General features: G+C 45.4%; 2 protein-coding genes across 4 annotated transcripts in view; both read right to left on the bottom strand.

Moving 5' to 3' along the window:
* Atg17 (autophagy-related 17) overlaps positions 1 to 3,108 on the bottom strand; it is a 58,571-nt gene extending 55,463 nt beyond the window's left edge. Inside the window, exon 1 of one of the 2 annotated variants that reach the window (XM_076907960.1) lies at positions 2,738 to 3,108. In XM_076907960.1, coding sequence (XP_076764075.1) covers positions 2,738 to 2,805 — 68 coding nt within the window. In that variant the 5' untranslated portion in view covers positions 2,806 to 3,108. The remainder of the gene's footprint in view (positions 1 to 2,737) is intronic. The other variant, XM_076907961.1, reaches the window with a different exon arrangement.
* An 11,898-nt stretch (positions 3,109 to 15,006) lies between these two features.
* LOC143431330 (uncharacterized) overlaps positions 15,007 to 17,594 on the bottom strand; it is a 57,662-nt gene continuing 55,074 nt past the window's right edge. Inside the window, exon 11 of one of the 2 annotated variants that reach the window (XM_076907976.1) lies at positions 15,007 to 16,584. In XM_076907976.1, coding sequence (XP_076764091.1) covers positions 16,498 to 16,584 — 87 coding nt within the window. In that variant the 3' untranslated portion in view covers positions 15,007 to 16,497. The remainder of the gene's footprint in view (positions 16,585 to 17,594) is intronic. The other variant, XM_076907977.1, reaches the window with a different exon arrangement.

Here is a 17,594-nt window from a genome sequence, read left to right as displayed (position 1 = left end):
CTCTCGAGGGAAAAGGAAACAGATAACAGAGCGGGGAAACAAGTGAAAAAGGGAGAAAACGAGAGCGAAACGTTTCGATGCGTTAACGTGCGTGCGTGCGTCTACTCGCCTCGCGACAGAGACAGAAGAGGAAGCGGGTTCCACTTGAGGGAGAGGAGGCGCTCAGCGCAAAAACCGACTCGCGTGAACCGGCTGCGAGAGGATGTGGGTACAACTGGGGATTTTTGCGCGCAAGAAACGAGCTTCCGTGGCGGGACGCGTTCAAAGCGAGCCAAGCGCTCGCGCTTCGATAACCATCGATCGAGAGTTCCACACGGGGGTGCACGATCCGAGGATAACATCGACCGTGGCTTTATTATGTCAGAAATAATACGAAAAGACGCGACACGCAGGAGAGAATGGAAACTGAGACTCGTCAATTTAGCTTCGAAGCACGAAAAGGAAGTTTATAGCCGCGCAAGAAGAGGAACGATAAGTGTAACAGGTCGTAGCAGGAGTATACTTGGCAAAAAACCTCATACTTATCCTGGTACCTTTGATACAAGGCGGTAATTAACCGTGGAACACTGACGATAACTTCGTATGCTACTTCAATATTTAATATACCATTTTTCTTCCATTAATTTCCATCGTAATTTTAATTAAAACTGTAACGAAGGAGGGAGAGGTCGTTTATCTTAAATCTAAGGCGATTTGATAATCAATCGCGTACGCGTGTCTCTGTATGTAACGCAATTCTTTTGATGGAAGTTTGAAGGGAAGAGAAATTGTTTACAGGGTTGCGCGTCAGTGTTTTGAGGGCTGAATAAACGCGGCGCGAATTTCGAAGTGCGAATCCACGCCACTTGGCCCAGATTCGGTCGTGGGACGCGAAAAAATAACGCTCTCGTCGTGGATTTATTGGGCTAAGCTCTAATGGTTCGTCGTTTTTTTTTTTGTTCGGCTGAAACAATCGTCGGCTAAGAGCTGCGGCTATTCTTCCCAGTGAAAAACGTACCAGCGGAGCACCGCGTCCGAGCAATTATCCGCTTCGCGTTCGTTTCGCTGCGGAGAGCGGACGGGGTGTCCACGAAGTATGACGAAATAAGTAAAAGCGAACGAGCGACACGTTTAACGAAATAAACGTGGACGACGGGAAATAATTGACGTTGAACAGCGCGCGAGTCGTGGGAATTTCTAGAATTCACGTGGCAAACGACAATCTGGCTGACTTAATATTTATATTTTTAAACATTCAATCAATTCAAAGTAAGATTTTCTGAAATAAATATTCAATAAAAATAGTACGCAAACTCAAACGCAAATCGACTTGGGTCATTAAAAAATAAATGGCTCGTTTGTGTAGTTACGATAACGACGCTTTCAAAGAGCAATTACTTTAGTTTTAGTGACGTTTCTCTATCTTTGGAAATCTCGATTGCCAAAGGTAAAAGGTTCGAAGCTTTTGCGGGTTGGGAACGGTTTGCCCCTGCGCAACAGCCGCGAGAATCAGAAAGCGCGCACAGTTCAAAGCGTTAGTCGAGAATATGGATTCACTGAGCCGAGGTATCCAGGTTTATCGCCCCTGCGATTGCTTTGAGAATCGGAGATTTCAAAGACGAAGAGTTGGTGGGCTAACAAATCTCGATGCGATTTTTTCTTAACCAATTTTCACAGGAAACGCTTAGAACCAGAAAAATAACGAAGAACAGCGATCAATCTATGTAACCTTGTAACATAAAAAATAAGTTAACTTCATATATTGTAACAGAACGAATAAAAATTGAAAAATCAAATCTCGATGGGATCTTTTCTTAACCAATTTTCACAAGAAACGCTTAGAACCAGAAAAATAACGAAGAACAGCGATCGATCTATGTAACCTTGTAACATAAAAAATAAGTTATCTCCATATATTATAACAGAACTAGTAAAAATTGGCAAATCAATGAATATTCGAAACCAAAGATTATTCTTCGATAATGATATGAAAATAGCTATAAAGAAATATAGTAAAAATTACCAAAATAAATTAACTTCCAAATGAATACGTGGACGTAATAAATGTAGGAAAATAAGGTGCGTTTCAATATTCAGCTTGAAGAAAATGGAACTTCTAAATCTTATGAAATATTTAGTTATTGAAAGTTTTATTCTTAATGTATTTCAGAGTTGTATCTCGTCGAGTCGTTGATCCACTGCTTCCTGCTTTCTTCAAATAAAACATACCCCTTTTTGGTTCCTAACGCGGACCTTGGAGACAGACCTTTTTTACTCCACGCTAGGAATCAGATATCAAACTTGAGCCAATCAGGTAAACGAACGCTCGTAATTGGTGCTCCCTTGGTACTCGCTTTTATTATATATAAACCCCCTGCACACGCGTTTCTTTGCCACAACCGTCTCAGCAACCTCAAAACAACATCGTCCAACAAAGAAACAAGAAAAAAAAAATGTCTATCACATAGACCACTAATCACATAAAACCACAACAAATCCATAAAGATCAATAGCAGGTTAACCTAAAATTTTTCCGTCCACGATATCGCTCGACTCAGTGGACGTAAATATTTGTTAATTAATCGATGATCGATGGAGGCGCGCGCGGCACAGAACGGAACGAAACAGAGAGAGAGAACGATCGTGTCCAGAGGAAACACGGATGACGCAAGATCTTAACCAATTACGAAGGTAAACAGAAAAAGCAGAGGTAAACAAAGGTACGTCGCGAGCGAAGAGGAAAAAGGGATGGACTTACGTGTGCAGCGCCAGCTTGATGTCGAAGGTGATGGTGGTTCCAGTGTCCACATGGAATATGTACAACATTTTCGGGCCAGTCAAGCCTCTTCCAGTGCGACGAGAGGAGTGAAACGGCCAGCGCGACCGACAGACCCTACTGGCATCCGGTGTTGGTTGGCGTCCGTTGCTCGCGACGCCCGACGAAGAGGAGCTGTTGTCACCTCAGGCTGACTCCTGCAGTCAGCTCGATCGGGGCCGTACCCCTCGTTTCCAAGCGCTCGCGAGTACGGCCCCCTCGGGTTTATGCCGCATCGATCACCAATCCGTTGGTCGTTGTCGATTCACGCAAACTCGAGCTTCGCGTTCGACCAGCACCTTCCTGGCGCCGCGTCACGCTTCCCGTGTGTGTCGCACGCACGTTCCCTTCGCCACCGTTGTTGTTCAACCCCGTTGGCTCGACCTCTGTTTATCGTCGTCGAAGGTTTTCGGCGTACGCCTCGCGCGCGAACCGACGGAAACACGAGCGGCAACGAAAAAGCCCGAGAACTACGTTTACGCACTCACGTACGTGTGCGTACTTGGTCACACTGTGCACGCCTCTATGTGTACAGACGCGATATCTGTGTATATTTTATATATCGATTCGAATAAAACCAGCGGGAGGGTTTCGTAGAGCACTGCCTTGGAGATTCGCTTGAACGAGTGCGTGAGGATTGAATATAAGGAGAAGTAGCGATTGTATCACGAGATCATTGGTAACTGGAAATCCCACAGCCTTTTAATAGGCGACTGTTGTGCACGGGGTTTTAAAGGGTCCGTTGTAAAACGTCGAGTAGCGCACGGTCCGCTGAGAAGCACGATCGTTATTTACAGGACGGCTGCGAGTGATTTTCGTTGCGAAGGCGGACGAGCAGGCAGCCCTTTGCGAACGAGAGGCTTAACTGACACAGTTCACGAAAGATTCCACACGGTGGGTAACGCGAATCGTGCGAATATCAGGGATTAAAACGGATTCTTGATCGCGTCGTTGGATACGTCATCGAGGATAACTGTCCGCATCGAGGTCGCACTGTTGCTCTCGAAAATATCGCTGGTACGCGTCCTGCGTGATGTAACGGAGCACTTTTGCTGCCACGATCCCTTTAAACGTGTTTTACGAGCGAGTCGCCGCGCGATAACGTGGTATTCGCGAGTGTACGCGATTAAAACCGCACTCTGAGCGAGTACAGCGACGACAGCGATGGTGGATCGACGCGAGAAACGGAGCAGCGGTCCTGGGATCAGCTGCTCGTCAAAACAAAGCACTCGCGCGTCCGCGAACCAGCTCCGCCAAGGGATTCTCTTCGACAGAGCCGCTTGAAATCGCTCCCCAGACTGGTGACGCCGCACAAACTCTGCCCACGTATCAGACGCTTGTCCGTGGACGAAAACACCCGCGAGACCAAGCAGGACGCTCCAGGATCTCGGTTTTGTGTCGCACCGTGGCGTGTGTACGCCGAAGAGTGACGTACCGACCGCACAAACAATGCTGCGCCACTCGCACGGCTACGTGTGCGCAGAGATCGAAACACGGAACAAAGAAACTCCACTTTCGCCGTGGAATTTTCACGTTTCACACCTTCGTTGCCTATCCCAGTCGTTCATCCGCAGTTGTTGACACTTGCCTGGCTCGCGTCGCTCCGGAATTACCCACTGCGTACGCGCTCGCTAAGTTTGCTCGGGTAACAGTCCGCTGTTACGAAGCTCTTGCACTCCGTGCCACTGCGAGCGAAGGTAGGGGGGCAACTAGCTCAGCACAGTCCCGTTCGACATTTTGCTCTGACGCATCGCGTCGCCAGCTGTTTACTGCCGAGTCCAGGCCTCGGTCGTGTACGGAGGACAGAACGACTGCTCGCTGTAAACTCGACTCGCGCAGATATTCCACTCGCCACTCAGCTGTTCGCGCACGCACGTCGCGCCACCTACCTCAGTGAGAAGATGGCGTGCGCGACGCGTGCGTCCATTTGAACGGCGCTCGCTGCTTAAATTCGAAAAATTGCCTGTCTAATCGTCGTTTATCGAAACGTTTGCGACACTGAATCGTGAAGACGAACGCGTGCGTGTGTGTGAGCCTGTTTGAGAGAGTAATTTTCGATAATTGTCCGCGAACGACACGATTGTTGTGCGTTGCATGTGTATGTTGGGATCGCGCGTGCCTCCATCGATCGAGCTGTTTGAATCGCCTGTGTAAGACGATAGATTGCAAACGAGATGGTAACCAGGGTTAGATACTTCGATATGAACCTGATGCAGCATCCTGTGCGAGGCGATTCTTCGAATTGCTGTGATGTAAGTACTCGAGCGTTTTTTACTGATATAATTTATGAAAAACTCAAAGTATCTGAAGCGACTTGGTGGAAGCAAGATGGCTGCGAATACTGTCAATCGCGATCGATATTTACACATGAATTCATTTTAGAGTACAGGAGTTTTTATATCGTTTAAGGTGTCTGTGTATTAGTTTTGGTTCTGCAAGAGAATTAATCGTCGAAGATGCATTTGTTTTAATGTCAGAAAGGTAATAGCGCTGGCATCGACCGGGTTTCTTGCGCACGCATGCGCACAGCGCTACGAACGACCCACACCGCCATTATCGCTTCCGTGTGGAGACTCTTGATGTTAATGTCGATTGTGAAAGGGGAAAATGATGCAAATTTCACGCTGATATCATGGGCCAGTAGCTGCACGCGTTGTGTTTGTTTGTACGCCGTAACGTTAACGTGACCAGGGAGCTGTTGTTAGGGACGCTGAATATCCATCGCCACGAGTACGCAGAAACATTGCGAACGATCTCGCACGCAGATACGTGCCTCGTTTTACGACGAATAAAAAGGGAGGGAAAAAAGGAAACAAAATAGCACGCTCGCACGGGAACAACGCTGCCCTCGAAATAACCATTGCCATTTGTAAACTGTCAGGATTGTTGCGCAGTTCAGTGATAGCTCCACGTGTACGTTGAACGCGTTGTTTATTTAGAATATTAGCATCAGTAGCTGACTCTAGGTTTTTCTTAGTATCATTAACTCTATCAGTCGTGTCGTTGTGAGATTCGTTAAATTGTCGCGTAGCTGCGTCTCTGAAGAGAACTGACTCGAGAAACGAGCGATCGACCGCGAGAAAAGTTCACAATAATATTTACCAGAACGGAGAATCGTTCACCTTTCGCTCGAGGCCACGAGAGCCGCAAAGGCGAAACGTTTCTCGCCTGTATCGCAGGCATTGTTCCACGCGTAATTCCAAATCGATACAACGGCGAATTGGCAACACAGTTAAAGGCGGACACACGCGACGTACACCTCGGTGAATTTTAATTTCGTCGCGGTTCGAGCATGCACGACCAGGTGACTCGTTCTATCGCGTCTGCTACGTTACAAATTGCCCCAGGATAGACGCGTTAGAAACGATCGTGTTGCGTGTGCGCGTCTTCTGATTGTGTGTACAGTCGAGCGTCGACACGTGGCGTACGATAAAGTCGTAGACATGGGTTGCTATCGCGAATCACAGGACTCTGCGAAGGAGAGGAACAAACAGATGTAACGACGAAAATTATTGCTCGAAGATAAACGAGCTGCGAGCACAAACCATTCGAGACGATGCCTCGCGCGTGCACCGTCCAGCCGCGTGCCTCGCGTTGCGTTTTACGCAAGGGAGGATATTTGTTTTCCGCGTCGCTGTCGATGAATACAATCGCTGTACGATGATAATGATTTCCTCGATTAGTCATATATCTATGTGCATTTCGCGCGACTCATGCAATTCAATGCGGATAATGCCATATAAAATGCAGGGTACGCGGGACGAGTCATCGTTTTTATTGGGACGAATTATTTGGTTTATCGTTTTATTGATCCCGCTTCGATCGTTAATGTCGGAGCGTTTCATTGTTTTAAGGGAAAAACGTGACTGTTCGAGAAAGAGACACGGATAGATTAGGATCGTGCGATAATTGCACGCGTAATTAATATTTTTTAAACGCTCTATCTCGCGTTAGATCACAGCCAGTCTATTTAAAACGGACACGACGTTGCTATCGAGTTCTCCCCCTGTCAGAGCGAACAGCTGTTCCATGCGAGATTGAGTTTCTCTCGGTAGCACGAGAGTCGCGATAAATAGCCGTGCCTTTTCTTATCAACGGCTTGAACAGCCACTATCGATATCCGCGCAGATTAGATGATGAAATTAGTGCCCCAGGGCCGTACCGTTTTAACCAATTCACAGCCGGTAGTTCCACACCGGCTGGGAGATCGTTAACGATCGTTTTCCCCTCGTGAAAACGCGAGCCTTGGCGCGGTTTGCTTGGCGAGCGCACTGTCGATGCCTGATTTCTCGATTTTGCGATATTGCGAAACGTTGCACGAGCGTAATGTAATCGCTGGAAAGTCGAAGGCGAAACGTCGCGGCGCAATCGCCAATTCTCGTTCCCGCGATTTCTTTCAATTTTTCTTTTTTTTACGCTTTTTTATCCACGGTTCAGCCGCGGCTCGCAAGGTGACGATCAATTATCTTATCTGGCGTCGACGAGGAAACTGCAACGCGTCGCGCGGTTGCAGGCTTTTCCTGCTTCTCGTTAGCGTATGCAAATCGATTAATATCCAACGAACGCGGCCAATAACCGCGTGGCGGCTACGCGAGCCGATTTAAGTCTGTAGAACGCAACGACGAAAGTGAAACCGCGAATTTTGCCAGGGTGATCGCGAGGTTTTCCAAGAACGTCGACGAAGCTCTCTGTGCATCAGTGAAAATCGATTTTTCGATTTCACGAGACGATTCCATGGGACTACTTTCCCTGCTAGCGAATGTAAATGCACGGCTGTAATGGCTCGCTTCGAATTGCACAGAGCCCAGTGGCCAAGATTTATACACTCGCATAATTGAAGGGTGGACACGTATGAAAGGCTGCGAAACGTTCCGTTTTTCCTGTTGTTCGATAAACCTTGAGTAGGCGAGCGAAAGAAATATTATTGGCCGCTATCTAAAGTAATTTGCGACGGTAAACGTACGTTTCGAAATACGTATGATTAGACAGCGATACTTTCGTGTAAGCAACCGTTCTTTTTTTTCCCCTCGATCATGGAATCCCCAGCTGGACTTTATATCAGCTCTCGACAAGTTCTCGTTACCATTGTCGATCGTTTTTCAGAGAATCTCCGCAGCATCCGAACGAACGTGCTTTCCAACATGAAGTCTCTTTCAAGAAGTCGTAGACCTTTTGGAATAATTCGAACAAACCGTGCTCCGTTCTCTGAAAAACGATAAAAGTTTGTGCAACAGTTTCTACAGCGTGTGACGTAATAATAATTCAATTACTGCAGTAGTAATAATAATTAAATTCCGCTCTGAAATTCGTAGAAATCGTAACAGTTGAATAGAAACTCTTAACACTCTCGCACCATCTAACCACCCTTCGACCAACCTTCCTCCTCGAATCTACATTGAAAGATAGTCCCCTAACGATCGAGTGGCTAGAATTTCCTTGAAAAATATCCCTCTCCTTTCGCGAGAATTTCTCTGGACAAGAAAAAATTCATTTTTTCGTTTATTCACGCTAGCTGCTTTATAGTTTCGTGATAAAAGCTTGTGCAACAGTTTCCACAGCGTGAGACGTAACAATAATTGAATTACTGCAGGGGAGGGTGTGCAGGGGCGAGGGATCGAGCGATCGTCGCGTGAAAAAAGCGTAACCGCAGCACGTGAATCATTCGAAGGCGTCGAACGATCGCACGGGAGAAAGGACACGATCGACGAGAGCGTAGTTTCGCGAGGCGATCGATGGGACGATCGCGAGATCCGTGGAAGGGGTTAAAAGGAAGGCTCTCTGCCACGCGGATCTCTTTGGTTTGCGCGCGGCACACGCGCGGTTTCCAACGTCCCGCTCCGTCTCGCTCTGGCTAATGCGATCTAACGAGCGAGCGAAGGTCTCCTCGTTAAGCATCGCAGCACGCGAATCGCTGAAAAGCCATGCGGGAGGTGCGTGGCCAGAGCGAGGTCAGCTCACGCACGTGCACGACGTGCGTGCCCGGTATTATATTGTACGTTACATGCCCGCGGACGTCCCGTTTCTCACCCGCAAAGGCGTAGCCGGCGAAACGGGCAGCGCCCGCGGTCGACTCGTTATTAGGCCGTTGCATTAATGAATATTGGATTTTTCGTTCTATCGTTCAGATCTCGGTGAACCCCGCCGGTCAACGCACCTGGGAGAACGTTGCTGGTGCTCTACAGCTCGTTTCATATTCTGCTTGCTCTAACAGGGAACCTCAGAGTTTCAATTGCTGCGTGTATTGTATTTTCTTCGTTAAAATTGTTATTAAGCTGATCGTTGTTCTTTGGCGATATTAATGCTCTACAACTCGTTTCTGTTCAGGATTTCAATTGTCACGTGTTTTGTATTTTCTTCGTTTGAGATTACTATTAAGGTGATCGCTGTTTTATTCCACTTTTCTTTATTGCTATTGATGCTTTACAACTCGTTTTACATTCTACTTGCCCTAAGAGGGAACTTTGAGATTTGAATTGTTACGTGTTTTGTATTTTCTTCGTTCATATTGTTATCAAGTTGATCGATGTTCTTTATTGCTATTAATGCTTTACACCTCGTTTTACATTCTGTTTACTCTGCGAGGGAATTTCAGGGTTTGAATTAAATTGCGTGTTTTGAATTTTCTTCGTTAAAATTGTTATCAAGCTGACTGCTATTTTATTCCACTTTTCCTTATTGCTATTAATGCTTTACACCCCGTTTTACATTTTGCTTACTCTGCGATGGAACTTTGAGATTTCAATCATTACGTGTTTTGAATTTTCTTCGTTGAGATTGCTGTTAAGGTGATCGCAATTTTATTCCACTTTTCTTTATCGCTATTAATGCTTCACAACTCGTTTCGCATTCTGCTTACTCTGCGAGGGAACTTAAGGATTTCAATCGTTGCGTGCTTTGAATTTTTTTCATTAAGATTATTACTAAGATGATCGCTGTTTTATTTCACTTTTTTGATTGCAATTAATTCGTCGAAATCAAAGGAGTGTCCTTATATTTGGTAGTTGAGGTTAACGCAACGTTTCGCATATCTAATAGAACTTAGAGGATGTTGTTCCAATTAATTACCAAGCTTTCACTGTGATGATTAATTTTAGTAACAATCACGCGACGAATTCGTAAAAGATATTCGTGTAATTCCTGATTTAAATAACTCTGAGCAATATGTTTGCCCAGCAAAGAGATGTAGGAGAGAGAATACGACCTTAAATGTAAGGAGAGCTACAAAAGCATCTCGTCAATCAAGGAAATCAACTGAATCGCTGAATCAGGCGCCTCGTTTGGCTCTTTGAATCAGCCCAGCTCCGTTAATCGAAACATTTTCTCTGTTGACCTAATACACGGAGATTACTTCCGCCTACGGGCCTCCAAACACTTTTTCCTGCGTTCATTAACCTTGAATAGCGGAAAAGCTGGCGTCGCTCGAGCGCGCTCGAAATAACCGAACGTTTCTGACAGCCGTGATAAATCTAAGAAGAGGATCGAGTGCGTACATTCCCATCCACGATCGAAACGAGCAGTACACGTGTATCGACGCCTCCTTTTTACCTGTTTCGAAGATTACCTTCGATTTATGTTCCCACCCTTCGGATAACGCGGCGAAAGTGGAGACATTTCAAGGCTGCTGATCTGTCTGTCCACATAAACGTCGCTTATTATCGATAGCGGACGATTACACGCTCGTATTGATTCGCGAGGGGTTGGACAAAGCGTTCGTAATAAAAGAGCAGCGTTATCGCTCGCAATCGATTATGTAAGTTCAGATTACGCGAATGGGAAATTAATATTCAGGCTGGTCTCGAAGTGGACTTCGAAGTCGAGCTCCAACTTGTTTGATGGACGAAATAACTGAGAATCTGCTTCTACCACGTGTCTTTTTATTCCCCGTTGCAACGGGACGAAGAAAAACTATACAAAACTGACATCCTCGCGTGGATGTCGCAGAATTCGCTGAGGCTGGCGATCACATCACTTTTTATTTTTTTTTTTCTCGTTCCTCGAGTCACGCGAACTCGAGTATTTCTACGCCGTTGCGTGTTGGTAGGAATCGATGCTCTATTCACCAGCCGTTGGGTTATCGCCCGTTCCTTTTATCATTCTTTCTTCGGTACAGACGACACGCGGACATTTACGCGGTGGCAAACATAACGAGGGAGGCGTTGATAAGAAGTAAGAGGAATGACAAAACTCGCGATACGACGCGAGAAAGAAAAGAATTAATCTTCTAACTGGTTGCACGTACTCATCTATCCACCAGTAATTTTTGCATCTAACAAATTTCGATTGATAATACGAACAGAAAGAGAAATTGAAAGAGCATTGCATGAAATATAACTTTAAAAAACAACACAACTACTACTGTAACTCACTGGTGGATCATATCAGCTGGATTTTGCACGAAAGGATTTTAACTGGTTGCAGGTACCACTCTATTTACCAGTAATTTTTGCATCTAGCAAATTTCGATACAGAAAGGGAAATCGAAAGAGCATTGCATGAAATATAATTTTAAAAAGCAACACAACAACTACTGTAACTCACTGGCGGATCATATCAGCTGGCTTTTACACGAAAGGATTTTAATTACCGTTTTTTTCCGCTGCTGAAGTAATTGGATAAAAATAAGAATGACGATCGAGAAGAGGAGGGAGGAGAAAGGACAGAGGTCTGACGAAACGCGTCGAAACGGATCGTGAATCCGATAAGAATGGAAATTATTTACTCTCCTGGAGTTGGTGCGATCGATAAACAACAACGATGACCAAGATGTAGATAATCACCGTCGCATTCGACTGTTTGCTCGACAATCGCTGCGCAATAAAGTTTATCTAGCCACGTCGAGACGATACATGTGCCATTCTATAATTGGCGGTTCGAATATTTTTGGCAGCGCGCATGCACGACACGCGTGCGCTCGATGGCCTTAGAGAACCCGGAAGTAACGATGGTCCCTCGTAAGTCGAGGAAACGCGGTTAGAAAACTTCTACGCGTTCGTCGCGAACGATTGCACCAATGACAAATCGCCATCTGCTCGTAATTACGCGCGATTGGTCATTGGTTAATATTAGAACTTTTTGTCTCGATCGTGGCTGGCTTATCGAGCGTGCGATTCGACGCGATTCAACGATCGAGATAAACAGATTGGTCGATCTTGCGTTACCTCGTCCTGTCTCGATTTACAGACAGATTAAACGCGATCAGTACACTCGTACGTGCAAAAGTCACGCGTCTACGCGGTTCGATCGCGCGCGGTTTCCGCGCGGCCGGAAGTGGCAGACGAAACGCAGATATCCGCGATATCGAGTTGAACGACCGTGGCACGATTTTGCAAGCCATTCCACGGTTATCATCAGTTGCTTTGCAACGAGGTTTCGTCAATTGCTGTTTCATTTGCTCACGTTTCGCTCGAGACGCGTATTCGTCAGCTGGGATGATGGACGTGGCAATGGTGACGCGATGCACGATAAAAATTGCAGCAGAAAACGCTGTTATCACCTCATCTCAATAACGCACCAGATGATACGAGATATATCAAATATTTTCTCGCATTTCTCAGAGAGCTTCCTTCGAATTAAGGGTTGCCACCCTTTCTGTACACACTGCACGATTTATTGCGATATATTTCTAGCATCTCTACGTTATACTTTATATGTTTCCAGTGTCTCGTATATGCTATTAGAAAATTAGAAATGGCACGTAGAAATGTTTCAGGGAATTCTTTTGTACAATGCACGTGACGACGATTGTCAGAGAGACTTTATTTTGCCTCTCTCGACTGGCGACACTCTATTTCCATTAAGAAAGGTGGCAACTTCGCCTCTGGTATTCGAAGTACCTCGAGTAAATTCTGCAAGAGCGTTCGAAAAGTGAGGCACGCTCGAAAGAATGATACAGGGAACATCGCGAATGGCGTGCTTCGAATCTGAATACAATTTATGGGACGAGCAACGCGTACGAACCGCGCAGCTTAATCGCGGCTTAATTATTCGCTGGTCTGGCGTTGCTTCGCGAGCAACCGGAAACGCGAGACCAGGAAGAAGGGGATGCAAACGGGATAGCGAATAATACGCTGATATTTCTCATTCGCCACAACTGTCTTTACAATTAACGCTAGCTCTCGCGTTCGAGGTTTGCTAAAAATGATCGACTCCTCGAAACTCTTTTTATCCTCTTCCTCGCAATTTGCGTTGGAAATTCACTCAGCGCTCGTCTAACGACGCGCAATAGTAAGCATACAAATCTCTGAAATCCGTTATGATACAAGTTTATTGAATCACTGCTTTCTCGCAAATCAACAATGTGACAGTGGGCCCTTGAGTTGGTTTCCTTCTTTCTCTTTCTCTCTTTTGAAATCGCGTACTTACCAAAATCCCTTTCACGCCCGTGGCTCGTATCACGTTTTATTCTTTTTTTTTTATTCTTTATTTCTGCTTTAACGTAGCCGTGTCTCTCTCTCTCTCTCTCTTTCACTCTCTCTCTCTCTCTCTCTCTCGTTCTCTCGATATAGAATGGTGATAGTGATAGCAGTAATCATAATAATTAATGACAATAATTAATAATAGCGATAATAGTAATAATAATAATAATGATAGTAATAATAATATACAGTAATAACGAGATACGCTAACTGGTGATAATAGTCAAGAGATAACAAGTAAAATATACATATGATCGGTTCTCGTAGATAACTTTCTTCCTCTCGTTCCTCGTGAACACGTAGCGATTTAACGGGGACAGATTTCATCGTTATTTATCCACGCGTTACGATATACAACACTAATTACACTCTATTGCATATTGGAAATTTCGCGTTTGATTCGTGATATGGCCTTTGCGACGCAAAAATGATTAAATGGTCAACGCGCATAGATTAGATTCGTCTCTTACAAATAATATATCCGCCTCCTCTCTCCACGACCAAGTAGTCGCTCTCATTTTCCTCTTTCTCTCTCTCTCTTCTACGAACATACGTACACACACACACGCATACTCATCTCTCTCTTCATCTTTCGTTTATCAAATTTTAGAGCTGCTCTCGACGATTTAATTAGTCGTATATATGTATACAGTTGCGGTGTATATATATATATATATATACAGTATATGTTCCAGCGACGAGTAGTCGCGATACAATAGCTTTGAATTATTCATACGAACGATCTTCGTAACAAAAAACATCTTTGATCCGTTCATAATTCACAGATAATCTCGTTACTCGTTCCTTCTGAGACGGTCAGGTTCCATCGAACTCGTTTCCACGTTTCGAATCGAATCTCTCGTGGCGTCACGAGTCGATTTACCTTGCCAAAGAAACGATTCTTCCGTCGCTACAGTCGAGATTACCTTGCGAGCATCGTTTTAACTTCGATTTGCACGTCTCTTGTCCCTATTTTCATCCTAATCGTTCGTCAAACAAGTAGATGGCACGTGAAGTTACTAACTCGTAGAGGTACAAAGAGGAAAATATATATATTTTTATATATATATATGTGTATATTCGTTAGCGTAGGATGAAAATAGCGAGTCTTTTTTTTCTTCCTCTGGAAAAATAGCTTCGAAACGGTTTCTCAGCTGGCTTCGCGCGTGCAACGCGTCGAAGGTGCCTGACAGAATTCTAGACAATATCAATTATCGTGACGCAATCGCTGTCTACAACGCTCATCCTCGGTTTTTTTATGTACAAATTCACCTAGATTATTACAAGCTACGCCTGAGGCTAGAAAAATGCGATCGCTCGAGGCGCTGGGAGGTCGATCCTCGACCGTGACGCGCGCCATCGAGTTCTCCAGCTCGACCTCCGTGTCAGTGCATCAAAGAACCGACGCGCGATCGCGCGCGTCGTGCGAAAAGACAATTTCTTCGTTTCTCTGTTTTCTTTATTCGCTTATCAAAGACGTCTCCCACCCTCGACGGGCGGGGAGGCGGACCAAAAAATTGATACACGCGATGCTCCTCGTAAAAATCTCGTTAATTCAACGAACGTCGCGAGCCAACGATGATGCTCGCGCGTTCTCGATTAATTTATCCTAAATACTGTGTTAACCGTAAAATTGTCTCGCGACTCTTCGAGCAGTTGTTCAAATACAAACGTCACCCAAGAAAGAGACTCGCTTATCGAAAGCACTCTCCGATCGCAAATAAATCCCGTTCGATTCTCACGCGACTCGCGATAACAAGGGTAAACTTTATTTATTTCTCTATCGATACATTAAATTTTATTCGTCTCCCCCTCTCTCTCGTTCGATATATCATTCTGATCTTTCTTCTCCTTTTTTCTTTCTCTCTAATCTTTTTTTCGTTCTTCAGACGAGACACAATTACGCTAGCGAACCAGAGAGATAAACAATGTTTCATCGTTGAAGTCGATATCTGAACAATATCCTCTCCTTGTGCGATCCTCGATCGAGGAATAAAAACGTCTCGCAGCGTCGTCGCTCGCGACGACGCGCGACAACATCCGAGCGTGTATATAAAAATCGGAGAAAAAGTGTTTTTTTTTTTATGTACAATGTTTCACGTGGAAGGCAAGGCTACACGAAAAAAGATCATCGTAACGAGCGCGACGGTCCGTCTGAGGATCAGCGCGCTCACAATTTCAATTATATCGATATCCACATAACACCCATACAATTTACATGGACACACTTCGATAACACATGAATACACCGTAACGTGAACCGTACAACAACGCTCGACTCCGTTCGCCTCTGAAATTCGTAGAAATCGTAACAATTGTATAGAAACTCTTTAACACCCTCGTGCCATCCAACCACCCTCCGCTTCCACCCTTCGTCCACCCTTTCTCCTGAAATCTAGATCGAAAGACAATCCCTAGCGATCGAGTGGCTAGAATTTCCTCGAAAAATATCCCTCTTCCTCTCGCGAGAATCTCCCTGGACAAAGAAAAACTTCATTTGCTCGTTTATTCACGCTACTCTAGCTGCTCTATAGCCTCGTGTATAAAAGGTGTCCCGTTTCTCATCCGCGTTCAAGTCGATCGTCGGGAAAGAACAGGAGAACTGTCGAGAGATTCGTGTGCGCGCACCGTGTACAGAGCGTGAGTCGTTTCCTCGTTCACCAGGGGACACGACCAGCCCCCTTTTACAAATATTAATATTATTATTATTAAAATATCCGGTGTAAAAATAGGTATGATACAAGCGCCAGTGCGTGGCGAGTGCACTGTCTGAGAAGAAAAAAAAAAAGAGAAAAAAACGAGCCTTCTCTCCGTTTCCATCGATCGTTTTGGTTCCCCTCGAGCCGCCACCGGAAGTCCTTCCAGACAGACCTCGCGTCCGCGTTCTCAAGGAAGGATCCCAGAACGTTCTCGACTGCGATTCGCCCATTTTTTTTTTTTTTTGCCATTGTCCTTTCTCGTGTCGCGAGTCTCCGCGAGGAGACGCGCGAAGACGCTCGAAAACAATTCTCTCCTCGGTCCAGGCCCCATCGTCGTCCTTCCAAGCGGGCATCCTCGTCGAGGCACCCGTCCTCGTCAACCTTGATCGCCGCGAGACCGAGTTCGATCGCTCGAAAGCCGTTTTCAGCGGTTTTTTGTTCGTTTCCGTGGTCTTCTCCGTTCGCCCAGAGGGCGCCCCGGTTTATCGTTTGAATCCTGGTATCCTGTGACGACACAGGGCGTCGCGACTCGCCCCAGGTCTCAGGTCACGTCCACCACGAGCCCGTGAACCCAATCGTCGGCTGGCTGCTACGTCAACAGCTTGAAGAACATCAGGGCTAAGGATATGTTGATGAACAGCACCAGCATTACCAGCTGTTGCTGGGAGAACCAGTCCTGCAACGTTTCGAAATTGTCGTATCAGATACCTGGTTTAATCTTGGGGTCTTTTTATGCTCGTTTATTGCTATTTAATGCGTTCGCACGTCGATTAACCTTCGTGCGTTTATTAGTCGCGGGCTAACCTCGAGAAATGCGAGGAAGACTGTCTGCGCAATGCGTTGGGTAGACTGATGGAACGTTGCGTTGCTGAGAAACGCAATGTTTGCGTTGCGATATTTAAGTAGGTACGCAAACGGATGCAGGAATTAATGTAATGGCCGAGTACAACGATTTTAACGGCTCGTTTGAAAGTAAAAGTATGGAGATTGCTCGTGTGGTGTCGGAATTGACGAGCGTGGAACGCGCGTTCGACTTATTACCGTTGCGCTACTACTCTGAAGGTGAAAATGCAGCGCAGATTATGAAAAAACAGTGGACACGTGTGCTGTTCAATGAGACTGGTGAATGACAGTGCCAATTTTTATTTGCCAAATTTTTCACTGAAAACAACGAAGATGTGTGGGCTTGAAACTCGACCAAACGAGTGTTTCGTTCAGAAATAGAGCAATGGAACTGTCCGATGGAACGAATTGTCTGTCAACGCTGATACGATGTTCGTCTAGAAATTTTTTTAAAGAAATACAACGACGCTTTTGGTCCATCGAAAGTATTTTTAGAAATTACGATCGTGTAGTTCTGGAACGTAGAATTTGTCGATTTTAATTAGAAGCAATGGATGTTGGAAAAGACCTGACGCGATTCGTCGACAGACGAAGCCAATTTAGAATAGATCGTAGAACGTGCAACGTTGTGCACTTTTTCTACGCGAACGTTCAGGTGGAATGTACAGAGCGACCAGGCTTGAATAAATTATCCAAGCCTTAATAAAAGATTCATGATGCATAATAATGTTACTCTCGCGTAAACGATGTAACATAGTGAACCCTGGGTTCCACTGAAATATGCAAACGTGAGAGCAGAACAATTTCGCCTCGCCGCATGGCGATACGATTTTATGATTAATG

This window comes from Xylocopa sonorina, chromosome 17 (assembly GCF_050948175.1).
Source record: "Xylocopa sonorina isolate GNS202 chromosome 17, iyXylSono1_principal, whole genome shotgun sequence".
NCBI classification, from domain to species: Eukaryota; Metazoa; Arthropoda; class Insecta; order Hymenoptera; family Apidae; genus Xylocopa; species Xylocopa sonorina.
The sequence above is the reverse complement of the archived record's forward strand: the minus strand, read 5'-3'. Positions and strand labels throughout refer to the sequence as shown.